At 25.8% G+C, this 12244-nt stretch overlaps 1 protein-coding gene across 2 annotated transcripts in view; it reads left to right on the top strand.

Moving 5' to 3' along the window:
* LOC100214978 (histone-arginine methyltransferase CARMER) overlaps positions 1-12244 on the top strand; it is a 77513-nt gene that overhangs the window by 39911 nt on the left and 25358 nt on the right. For both annotated transcript variants that reach the window (XM_065801123.1, XM_065801122.1), the window contains exons 10-12: positions 897-987; positions 1190-1271; positions 7293-7378. In XM_065801123.1, coding sequence (XP_065657195.1) covers positions 897-987; positions 1190-1271; positions 7293-7378 — 259 coding nt within the window. The remainder of the gene's footprint in view (positions 1-896; positions 988-1189; positions 1272-7292; positions 7379-12244) is intronic.

Genomic DNA, 12244 nt, shown 5'->3' with positions numbered 1-12244 from the left:
AGCTCAAATAATTTGTTTGCTAAACAAGAGTTTTGAAATCATGCATACTATTGAAATCTAAAATAAACAAAGTATTGAATAAAATGATCAAATTTAGCACTAGTATTATTAAGAGTCACCAAGTTAACTATTTTTAAAAAAAAAGCTTTTCATTTTCAAATATTAATTACTCCTTTTCTTCAAAACACTGAACGTTGTGAAATGTTGATTGTGAAAAATATGACTTATGTGTATGTTAACCAGTTACAAAACAAAAATATTTCAAAATTGTGCTTATTAAAATTTCTGAAAGTAATTATAAAATTTCAAACAAGTGCACTCTGAAACTCTGAAATTATAAAATTGAACATTAGTTTAAGAGTCATCTAATTAAAAAATAAAAATAATTTTAGATTTTTGCTTTTTTGATAAATTATAAAATTTATCAAAGTTCTTAATTAAAAAAGAACCTTTTTTAAAATTGAATTAAACAGTTTTGTTTCAACATTTTATTACAAACATTAGTAAACTTCTTTTCATAACATTTTAAATTAAATATGTGATATTGCGATATATTATTGCAATGTGTTAATTTGATCTTAACTTTATTGATATTGGGAAGTCAAACTAGTTGTTCTCATTTAAAAAATATATATATCTAATGCTATTTTTTATTTTTATTTTATTTTTACATTAGAAAATAACAATAAAATTGTCTGTATAATTCCAAAAAAAAAAGAATTATAAAATGTTTATTATGACTGACATTAAAATGTTCAAAGTGACTGAACCAAAGCAGTTTTACAGTATTTAGTAGCAAACTATTGGTTTAGTTTTTAATTTAAATAAGTCTTTTGAACCTTATAAAATTAAATTTTCAATTATTTAACTCTTTAAATGTATCATTTTCCATATAGGTAATATGTACCCAACTAAAGGTGATTTATATGTTGCTCCATTTACCGATGATGCTCTTTTCATGGAACATTTCGGAAAATCCAATTTTTGGTAAATTTCGTTTAGAAGCATATAAAATTTTCTAATGCAAATAATACTGTGATTTTATGTAATAATTAATAAATTTATTTAATAACTTTACATTAAAATCATTTTGTAAAAATTTTTATATAATTATTTTATATAATTTATAATCATTATTTGATTGTATATGCAGTAGTTTTTTATAAATAATATATTTTAACAATTGCAGGTGTCAAACAGCATTTTATAGTGTGGATCTAACAAGCCTGCACCAAGCTGCTTTGCAAGAATATTTTCGACAGCCAATTGTTGTAAGAAATTTTTGTGTATCTTTTTAAAGCTTCTATTAAGCTTCTCTTCTATTTTAATTTTTGTTGTTGTTATTATTTTTATTATTATTATCATTATCCTGATATTAGTTTTAAAAATAAGTAGATTTCCTATTGTTATGTGACAACAACAATTATGCTGAAAAAGCGATTCCGTTTAAAATAATTAAGTTTAATCTTTCTTTTTTTTACATGTCGTTAATTCCAAATTATTTATTTATTTTTATTTTTGTTTATATACATATATAGATAGATATAGATAAAGATGTATCTATGTGTGTAACTATATACATACATACATATATATATATATATATATATATATATATATATATATATATATATATATATATATATATATATATATATATATATATATATATATATATATATATTTCTTGTGCAATGCAATAGCAATAAATGTAAACATATTTTAAAGAAAAACACAATATTTTTTAATCTTGACATGTTTCGTAGTTAACATACTACATTTTCAAAAGATAAAATTACAATTTAAAACTCTGGATATAAATATAAAATCAAAATTTGAAGACATAACAGAGAAATATTAACAGACAAATAGAATTGTTACAAACCAATAAAAGTTATAATACAAATTATAATACTGTAAATAGCAAAGAAATAAAAATAAAATTATAAGTAAATTAAAAAAAAACGAGATAGACAAATTTATATTATAATGAACAGTTTGTTTATTTTAAGATGGGTTTTCCCATTTAATATGGAGTGCTTTAATTTTCAATTTTTTTTTGTTAGAAGCAGTATCCAAAATTTTAGAACAATTATAGTTAGATGCTTATAATATAATATATTTAATATATATAATATATTTTACTAAATCTAATAATAATCTTAAAATATATTTTACTAAATCTAAAGTTAATAAAATCAGTAAAAAATATTGTAAAGATGTTATAATTAATTTAATTTTCACTACCAACAAATTACAAAACAGTTTATGTATAAATCCATTTCCTGAGCCGCTCAAATCCATTGTTGTTTACAAATTTTCTTGTGCTGGATGTAATGCCAGTTATATTGGAGAACCCTCCAGACAATTAACAACAAGGATTCATGAGCATCTTACAAGTGACAGATAATCTAATGTTTATTTTTATTTTTTTGCTATTTATGGTATTATAATTTGTATTATAATTTTTATTGGTTTGTAACAATTCTATTTGTCTGTTATTATTTCTCTGTAATGTCTTCAAATTTTGATTTTATATTTATATCCAGAGTTTTAAATTGTAATTTTATCTTTTGAAAATGTAGTATGTTAGCTACGAAACATGACAAAATTAAAAAATATCGTGTTTTTCTTTAAAGTATATATATTTAAAAAAAAGTTTTTTATCGCATGCAAAACAAATAATAGTTATTAACGATATTAACTCAAGTTATGTAAAATATTACAAGATATTTTTACAAACACTAGTAGACCAAAAAATAACAATATTGGCTGTAAAAGATTCATTTCTATTTACCCTATAAGCTTAACCTGTGAGGCCCCAGTGTCCTCACGTAAGGACAGGAGAGAAATATTTTTTTACCTACTTAAAAATTAGGGGATATTTTATTTGTTTTCATTGGCAGCCTGGTGACATACCCCTGATGTATTTTACCAGATAAGAGATCAGTCTAACTCGACTCCAGTTACAATTGGTTCATTAGTTAAAAGAGATTTATCAGTGCTTTCTGCAAGATTGTGTTTACCAGCAAGAAGACGACTTCCTTTGAAGTAAGTAACTCAATACTCCATTTTCATATTTTGCAGTTTTATACTAATACTCTATTGTTTTTTTATGTTCTTTTTTTTAAATTTTTACAAAAAAATTCTGCTCTAAAGTGTGTGTCCTCAAATAAGGACACTGGTACTACAGGTTATAAAATATAATAAAGTACATCATATTTTATAAGTATTTTTTATTTTTATTTCAGACTTTGATATGTCTTTGAAAAGAAATAAAGTTTTTGTAACATTGGAAGAAGCAACAAGTTATTTGTTTTCTGAGGAATGTGAAGCAGATATCCTTGCTCTTCCATCATACGTAGATGAACTTACAGATGACAAAAAGTTTGATGAATACACAGAAGGCTTAGATGTAAGTGATGTTCCAGGACAACGTGAGATTCAAATACATAATCAAACTGGAGATGAAAATGAAAGTGAGTCAATTGCAATACCAAAAAAGAAGTCAAAGAAGTTCAATCACATATAGGTAGATTCAAACCCTCAGTAGAGTAGTTTCAGTGATAATTCTGAGAAAAACCTTCTAGACAATCTCAAAAGCGAACTAGTTTTTCAGTTCTTGAAATATTTGAATGTTTTTTTTCTAATGATGTTTATAGTTTGATTGTTGAAGAAATGAGGAGATACGCATCTGAATATAAAAACAAACAGTCAATCCATGTATCAATTGATGATATAAAAACTTTTGTTGGACTTCTGATTTTATCTGGCTATACATTGCCAAGTCAGAAAGATTACTGGTCGGAATATGAAAATAGTTAAAGAGCCATTTAGTAGAAATAAATATTTAGAGTTGAAATCTATAATACACTTTCAAAAAAGCAAATCAAAATAAAGATGATAGAATTTTGGAAATTAGACCTCTGTTTGATAAAATAAATGCTAGTTTTAAAAATGTTATTTTCATTCCTAATTGTCAGTTAATAAAATAGTTGTATGTTATTACGGCAGAAACTTTTTAAATCAATTAATCAGAGGAAAATCCATAAGATTTGGATATAAGTTGTGGGCTATGTGTGGTGCGGATGGGTATTGTTACGATTTTTTATTAGGTGGAAAAGCTTCTTCTAATTTGAGTAATAGTTTGTCATTAGGTAAAAAAGTTGTTCTCAACTGTTTGGAAGGTATAGAGACTCCATCTAATCATAAAATATTTTTTGATAACTTTTTTACCAGCTTTCATATATTGACAATAATGAAGGATAAGGGGTTTTGTGCAAGTGGTACCATCAGAGAAAATAGAACTTGCAAGTGCTCACTATTGTCAGCACTTGCAAGTTCAGCATTTCAAAATGGTTGAAAAAAATCCACAAGGTTATTATGAATTCAAATTCGATAAAAAGAATGAAGTCACAATAATTAGATAAAATAATAATAGAAGTGTAACCCTTGGAATGAATTTTTACTTTATTAGTCCTGAAGTAAAAATCAGAAAATACTGCAAAAAGAAAAAGAAATTTATTTACCTCCCCCAACCATCGTCAATTGATAACTATAATAAGTTTATTGGAGATTTACATGATTGGCTCCTGGAAAAACATTTAATTACAATTAGAGGGGGAAAATGGTGCCTCTTTACTCGTCTTACATCTTATATCTTACAATTACATTTTATTTTATTTTACAATTATGTTTTATTTATAATATCGTTTATGGAAGTAATTCAATTTCAATGAAAGAGTGCAGAAGGCAGTTTGCAGTGCCATATTTGAAACTGGGATCACATCAAAAACATGAAAAAGGAAGGACTGAAAATGTTATCTTTAAGGAGTAAAGTGCTTTCAGATGTAAGGTTTGATGTAAAAAAGTCATTCTATTTTGATAAGTGAAAATCAGAGATGTCAACATAGATTCTGTACAACTAAACCCTGTACATTTTGTAACTAATGCAATGTAACTTTGTGTAATTCTTGTTTCCCTCCATATCACATGAGACCTTGAACATTAACATTCTTATGTACAATAGTTGTGTATTTACTTAATTTTTATGGTTCTATGATGCAAATAAAGGTTGTTTATAATGAATTTTTCATTACTTAAAATATTTTATAAATATTGTCCCAGTGTCCTCAAACGAGTACAGGCTAAAAAAATACTAATACAACAATATATAATAAAATAAATATTATTATTTTGTTAATGTGACTCAAAACAATAGGAAATATCTCAAATAAAATATAAATATGTTGTTTAAAATAAATTGGGACTTAATGGGTTAAGCAATTGATCAAAATTCCTTAAAAATAATTATATAGATATTTTTTTTGTTCTATGTAAATGGCAAACAAAAAAATAAGTGAAACAGTAAGAAAAATCAAAGTAGTTTTATAAAAGCATAGGTGAAATAGTATAATAAAAACGATGAAGCAGCATCAATAGTTCTTTTATGAAAAAATGACCTACTGAATTAGTTAAATTTGCCAAAACTTGGAAAGAGAATATTGATTTATGGAAGAAAAAAAGTTACTTAAATTGCAAAGCCATTTTTATTAAAGAGCTATTTGTGAATCTCTTGAGATTCAAAGTTCAGTGCGGTGTGATGACTTCTTACCACTTAAATTGAAAAAATTTTTATAAATAATACTGGGATTGACCAATCCTTTTTTTTTCTTTTTTTTTTAAATAAATGTTGTCCTTTGTTTCAATATTTTTTGACAAAAATAAAAAAATAACATTTTGTTCATTAGTAATAACTTCAACAGTCAATCAACTCAAGTGAACTGGAGTTCAAATAAAAAACAAATAGGTGGTAGAGAATGGAATCAAGAGTAAGATGATGGTGAAAAAGAGATGCAACCTTAGCAGATGCTTACTTAGCATTCAAGCATATATAGTTTTCATGAGAGGTCAGTAATAACAATAATCATAATAAAGAAGAGGACTCAGTGAGGGTTGTCATTTATCAGAAAAGGAATGTTGACAGTATTGCAATAGCTGGAGTAAATAACTAAGTTTTTTTGGAGTTAAAATTCACAAGCCACTGCAACCCCCCATCTGTTGCAGAAGTGAGATTAAAGAAGAAGAGTGTTGACCTTCAAGGATGAGTTTGATAAAATGCTTAGAAAGAAATGATTTTATAATCCCAAAAACTTTCTGAGATATGAAGAAGACCACCATGCCAATTTTTATCAAAAGCCTAAGATATGTCAAGATCAGTAGCCCTAGCCTCGCCTCCTCTATCTAATCCACGATAAAAAATTTTCAGTATTTACCAAGTCAACCATAGAGTGAGAAGATCAAAGGCCATATTGTTTGTCTGACAGTAAGTTATTTGAATCAAGATCGGGTGTTAAGAGTTTGTTGATCAAAGACTCAAAGACCTTGAAATAACTGGTATAAGACTGATCAAAGGATAGTTGGATGGGTCAGAATGTTCTCTAGACTTTTTTTAAAATTGGCATCACAATGCCATTTTCCAACAAGCAGAAAAACAAGATTCAGTCAAGACGCTAAAGTAAAGTGTTCATTTAAAAAAATTTTAAGCAAATGTCACTGTTTAAGCAAATAAATGTAAAGAAATGTGGCGTTTGTTTTTCAGTTATTTTTTAACAAACATTTGCAAATTCATTGATATTTTGAGCCCTGTATTATTATCATTAGAAGTTGATAAAACATAAACATGATATGAACATATAAAATATGGTATGAACATATAAAACATCATATGAACATATAAAACATCATATGAACATATAAAACATATAAAAATATGATATGAACATATAAAACATCATATGAACATATAAGACATGGTATGAACACATAAAACATGGTATGAACATATAAAACAAGGTATGAACATATAAAACATGGTATGAACACATAAAACATGGTATGAACATATAAAACATGGTATGAACATATAAAGTATGGTATGAACATATAAAACATCATATGAACACATAAAACATGGTATGAACATATAAAACATGGTATGAACATATAAGACATGGTATGAACACATAAAACATAGTATGAACACATAAAACATGGTATAAACACATAAAACATGGTATGAACATATAAAACATGGTATGAACATATAAAACCTAATATGAACATATAAAACATGAAAAAATAATAAAGCAAGAGTAAATATGTATTTTCATAAACCTATTGTTTATATTTTACATCATTATTATTATTTGTATTTCAGTTTTAATTACACAATACTGATTTTTTTTTATAAATTTGGTTAGAAATTCTGGTGTTATTATTCGTAAATACAGGATACATTTGATGTTAGAATTCTAATGGCGAAACCTGTTGTTCATTCCACTAACTTTCTGACTACAAGAGAGGAACAATTGCACAAGTATTTGTTTTTATCTTTTAAATTAATGTGATTCAATTATTCCTAAAATAAAATCACTGTTTACTGTTATATTGTTATGGTACATCTATTTATACATCTGAAAATTTACCAAATTTAGTTTAATCTAAAAAAGGCAAAATACTTTAACTGCAGATATCTTCTGAAACAGGAGTCGTTGCAAGTTAAATAAATTTTTATCTATTATATATTATATTTGACAATGGGCTGTTTTAATAACAGCTTTGCCTGGTTGTTAAATTGTGATGTAACTTTTAGCAAATAGGTATCTACTAAAAAGGGAGAGTCATGGCAAGTTAAACTTATATTTTATATAAGCTTCAAGTATTTTTTTAATTATTTCCAATAAGATAGTTTTCCAATAACCAATAAAAAAAGATATATAGAAAAACTTTACATATTTTCTACTTTAGTTAATTAAAAAATAGTTAAAATAGTTTAAAAATATAATAGTTTTGTAATTACCAAAAAATTACCAAAGTTAATATATATATATATATATATATATAATATATATATATATATATATATATATATATATATATATATATATATATATATATATATATATATATATATATATATATATATATATATATATATATATATATATATATATATATATATGTATATATTAAACACTTCGGTACCTGTTGCACTAACCGCTATTTATCAGCAGTTTAGATATTAGATCCTTTTTTTTTTGATATAATTTTTAAATAAAAAATAATTTGATTTAAAAATATAATTATTTTACTTTTTATTTATTTTTTTTAATTTTTTTTATAAAAGTGTTAGTACCATATGCGACCAGCAAACTCAACTTATCTACTGACATTTATACTTACTGATATTTGTACATAATTTGTACAACATTTGTATATAAGTGGATTTTTTACATTTACAAATAATACATTTGTTTATTATTATATTATATTATTTAGTTGCACTTATTTTGAGTAATTAGCTTGAAAAGTATTGATTAATTGCAATTAGTATAAAAGATTTATGAAATAATTTGTTTTACACTTAGACTTATATAGATGATAGCTGAGTGGTTGAGTATGGTTTCTTCAGTATCAACATCCTAACGTTTCTGTGGTTTCAAATCCACACTTATGTTTAATACATTTTTCAGTTTTTGAATTTTGCCTTGTTTTAAATACAAACCATAACAATTTAAGCAAAAAAGACTTTAAAAATTGTTAAAAATAATTTTTTAAAGTTTTCAAGAATAAGCTTTCTAACTAATTAATAAAAGATTAAAAGAATGTAAACCTGACAAAGTTTTCCTTTCTATCAACGCTTTTAACATCTAAAAAAAGTCAAAACTAAAATAAATTTTGTTGTGAGAAGTCAACATGACAATAATCTCATGATAGAATCATCAAATATTTGCTCATAATAGTCCTTCAAATGGGAGTCTGGTGCCTTAAATGAAAATTTTAAAATGTTATATAAAACATTTAAACAAATAAACATTTAAACAAATAGGCTTATAAAAATTTAAGGAGTAAAAAAGAACTAATAACTAAAATTAAAAATAATAAATTGTTAATAACTTGTTGTAAAAAATAAAGTGTCGTTGCCAAAGAACTTAACAAAGCTTTTAAAAACCACTTTGTATGGAAAAAACAAATGTATAAATCCATACCAGTTGTTTCTTACTTATATTTGTCAGTCAGATTTGCGATTTCATCTATTTAAATATACAATTGAGAAGAAAAAAAAGTATAAACCTTTTCCCACAAATCTTTAATGGTGAACTGGTCTTATAAGTGAAAAGTGAAATATGAAATTATTTGAAGTTAAGTAAGTTCAACTTTCTCATTCTTTTCTTATATTTCCATCCTGAATAGTTTTTGGTATATTTTAAAATTTGTTATAATTTTTACTTTAAAAAAATTAGAATTAACAGAAATAAAATGAATAAAAGTAAGAATTTCGTTTTTTTGAAGGTCACATTATTGCAAAACTGAACAGCAGCTAATCTATGATTATATATCCATGCTCCAGGTAGTAAGTGACTGGGGCCCTGGCTAAAAACAGAGGTTTTTGCAAATCCGGCCCCAGATAAACAAACACAATTTGCAAGGGTTACTAGCCGGGGCTGGATTTTTGTTGTTGCTGCTGTTTTTTTTTATTTTGTTCAAGTTAAAATTTGTTATGAAAGTTTAAGAAAATATAAGAAAAAGTCACAAAAATAATATATACAAATATAATATAATTCATAAATATTTACAATGACAAATAAGAAAGAACATGATAGATATATGGTGAAAGAAAGATGGATATATGGTGTCTTTAAAAGATAGGAAAAGAAGCAATGATCTTAGAGAGAGTATGAGAGTAGTAATTATATTTATAGTGTGTGTCAGAGAAGATGATGATGATGCCGCTGATTAAGATGATAGTGATGATCATTATCATCATCATAATCATCATCATCAACTGTATGCTTGATGATGATAATGATGATGATGATGATGATGATGATGATGATGATGATGATGATGATGATGATGATGATGATGATGATGATGATGATGATGATGATGATGATGATGATGACGATGACGATGATATATATACCTTTATATAAAATATATCATGAATTTTAAATAACAATAATATATTTATAAGGAATATCGATAGTGATGCAGTCCCGGTCACAAACCTGGCCCCGGCTATGTTTTATCAAACCGAGCCCCGGCCCCGGTCAAATATCAAGCCCGGTCGCTTACTAGCTCCAGGTGGTATTGTTATTTTTTTCAGTTCCTTCGTTTTAAAATCTATACTGCTTCAGTTTTGTTTTAGAATTTCAAATTATTTCTTTTCTGGACCAAAAGTTTTGCTGCTTGGGTAAATATTCCAGAAATGGGCTGAGTGACACTCAATTACATAATGCCTCCATTCAATCAACATTGAACTTGTTGAATTAATCTCATGCAAATACAGTCAATGTGTAACAGAGATATTTAACCTTATCTTTTTATCCAAAAAACTCTATCAGTTCCTCAATATCTTGCTTTTGATTACCCCTCAACTACAATATATCGGAGGATTGCCAAGTAGTTCTGTTTTCTCGTTAATTCTTACCAAAACTGCAGTTCCATCTTTATTAAACTGTTAATTCATTAATTATTTTTCTTAATTAATTTCGTTAATTCATTAATTATTTTTCCATCTATGTGGTTAATAACATGTACCAAGCCTTCCAAGGAAACGCATGCGGTTTTTTGTTCTGTATGACCACACACAAGTATTTTATTTTAGACAACTTGGTCATGGCAGTTTGCAAGTTTTATAATATTATTCATTGGGGAAAAATTTTCAAAAAAGAAAAAGTTTCAAAAGCAAAAAAAGCAAAACTAACAAAATAGGAAACAAAAAGAAATTTAAATAGGCGAGAAAAAAAACTGTTTTTATTCTTGTTTCTTTAGAGTGGTTGTTATTTTCAGCAACAAAATAAGATAAGGCGAAGTAACAAAATAAGATAAGGCGAAGCAAAAAAAAAACGGTTTTAAGTCTACATTAAAAAGAATGATTTTCCTTTATTTAAATTTTTTTTTAAAAGAGGAAATTGAAAATATAAATTGCAATGTGTTTGCAAATATGTTTGTAAAATTTTATTGTAACAACAGGGTTCGTACTGTACCTGGAAAACCTGGAAAATTAATTAATTTTGACTATAGTCATGGAAAACCTGGAAAAGTCAGGGAAATTTTTTTTTTTTTTTTTTAGATAGTCACAGAAAAGTCAGGGAATTCTGATTGAGAAGTTACTCGGTTTAAAATTAAACTATTATGTTTTTGTTGATGCTACCCATTTATTTTTTCTGAAACTTATATTTTTCTTTGTGTTCATTCTTAGTCATCCTTAATAATAAGATTCATATTAACATGTATAATAAGATCCATACTAATATCCAACTTAACTAATAGCTAAGTTTTATAAGTTTTGTGATTCAAAGCATGTACAATATTAGCATTTCCATTACAGTAGATAGTAATTTTAAACATTTTATAAAAACCATTGTTGAAAATGGTCAGGGAAATTCATCTGCTTTTTCAAAAAACTCAGGGAATTTCATATAAATATTTGGCTACGAACCCTGTAACAAGTATATATTGTTTTTTTATAAAAATGCCTATGTAATAAATGCGCATACTTCTATGTATAACTTTTTGTATTATATAATTGTATTTATTTTCTCCTAATTATATGCACGTTTAGTTTATTTGGATGAGGCGTAAACTTCATAAACGCATGTCTGTGTTTCAAGATTAACCTCTTCCTAAATTTTTTAGTTTTTTTACACGAGCAGAGCCGAATGTTAAAAAGAAACGTGTCTCTGTTAAAATATTAGAGATAAAAAATGTACAGGAAAAGAAAGGTAATATAAAACAATTAAGGCTATGTGTAGACGCTATGACCTAATTGAAGCTTAAAAACTATGTATGTGTGTGTGTGCCTTAGAAAATACACTGAAAAGCTTAAATGGTATAAGAAATCTGAATGTGATGAGATGTGTATCATTCAGAAACACAGAACAAAAAAATTATAAAGAAGAAAAGATAATTGTTTACAAAGCAAATGTATGATCAGCGGTATTTAAAAGGAAAACAAAAAAAATATGTTGACAGTTGAGCGATTTAAACCATGGACATTCCGTGTATGACGATAACTCCTTATCCAAATGAGCTAACAGTGCGCATACTTAAAATAAAATAGATATATTTATATAATACAAAAAGTTATATAAGTATACGCGTGCATTACATAGAGGTTTTCTTGTAGGGACAATATATACTTTTTACATTAAAATTATACAAATATATTTTACAA

This window comes from Hydra vulgaris, chromosome 07, assembly GCF_038396675.1.
Source record: "Hydra vulgaris chromosome 07, alternate assembly HydraT2T_AEP".
NCBI lineage: Eukaryota > Metazoa > Cnidaria > Hydrozoa > Anthoathecata > Hydridae > Hydra > Hydra vulgaris.
This window is presented reverse-complemented; position numbering and strand designations above follow the sequence as displayed.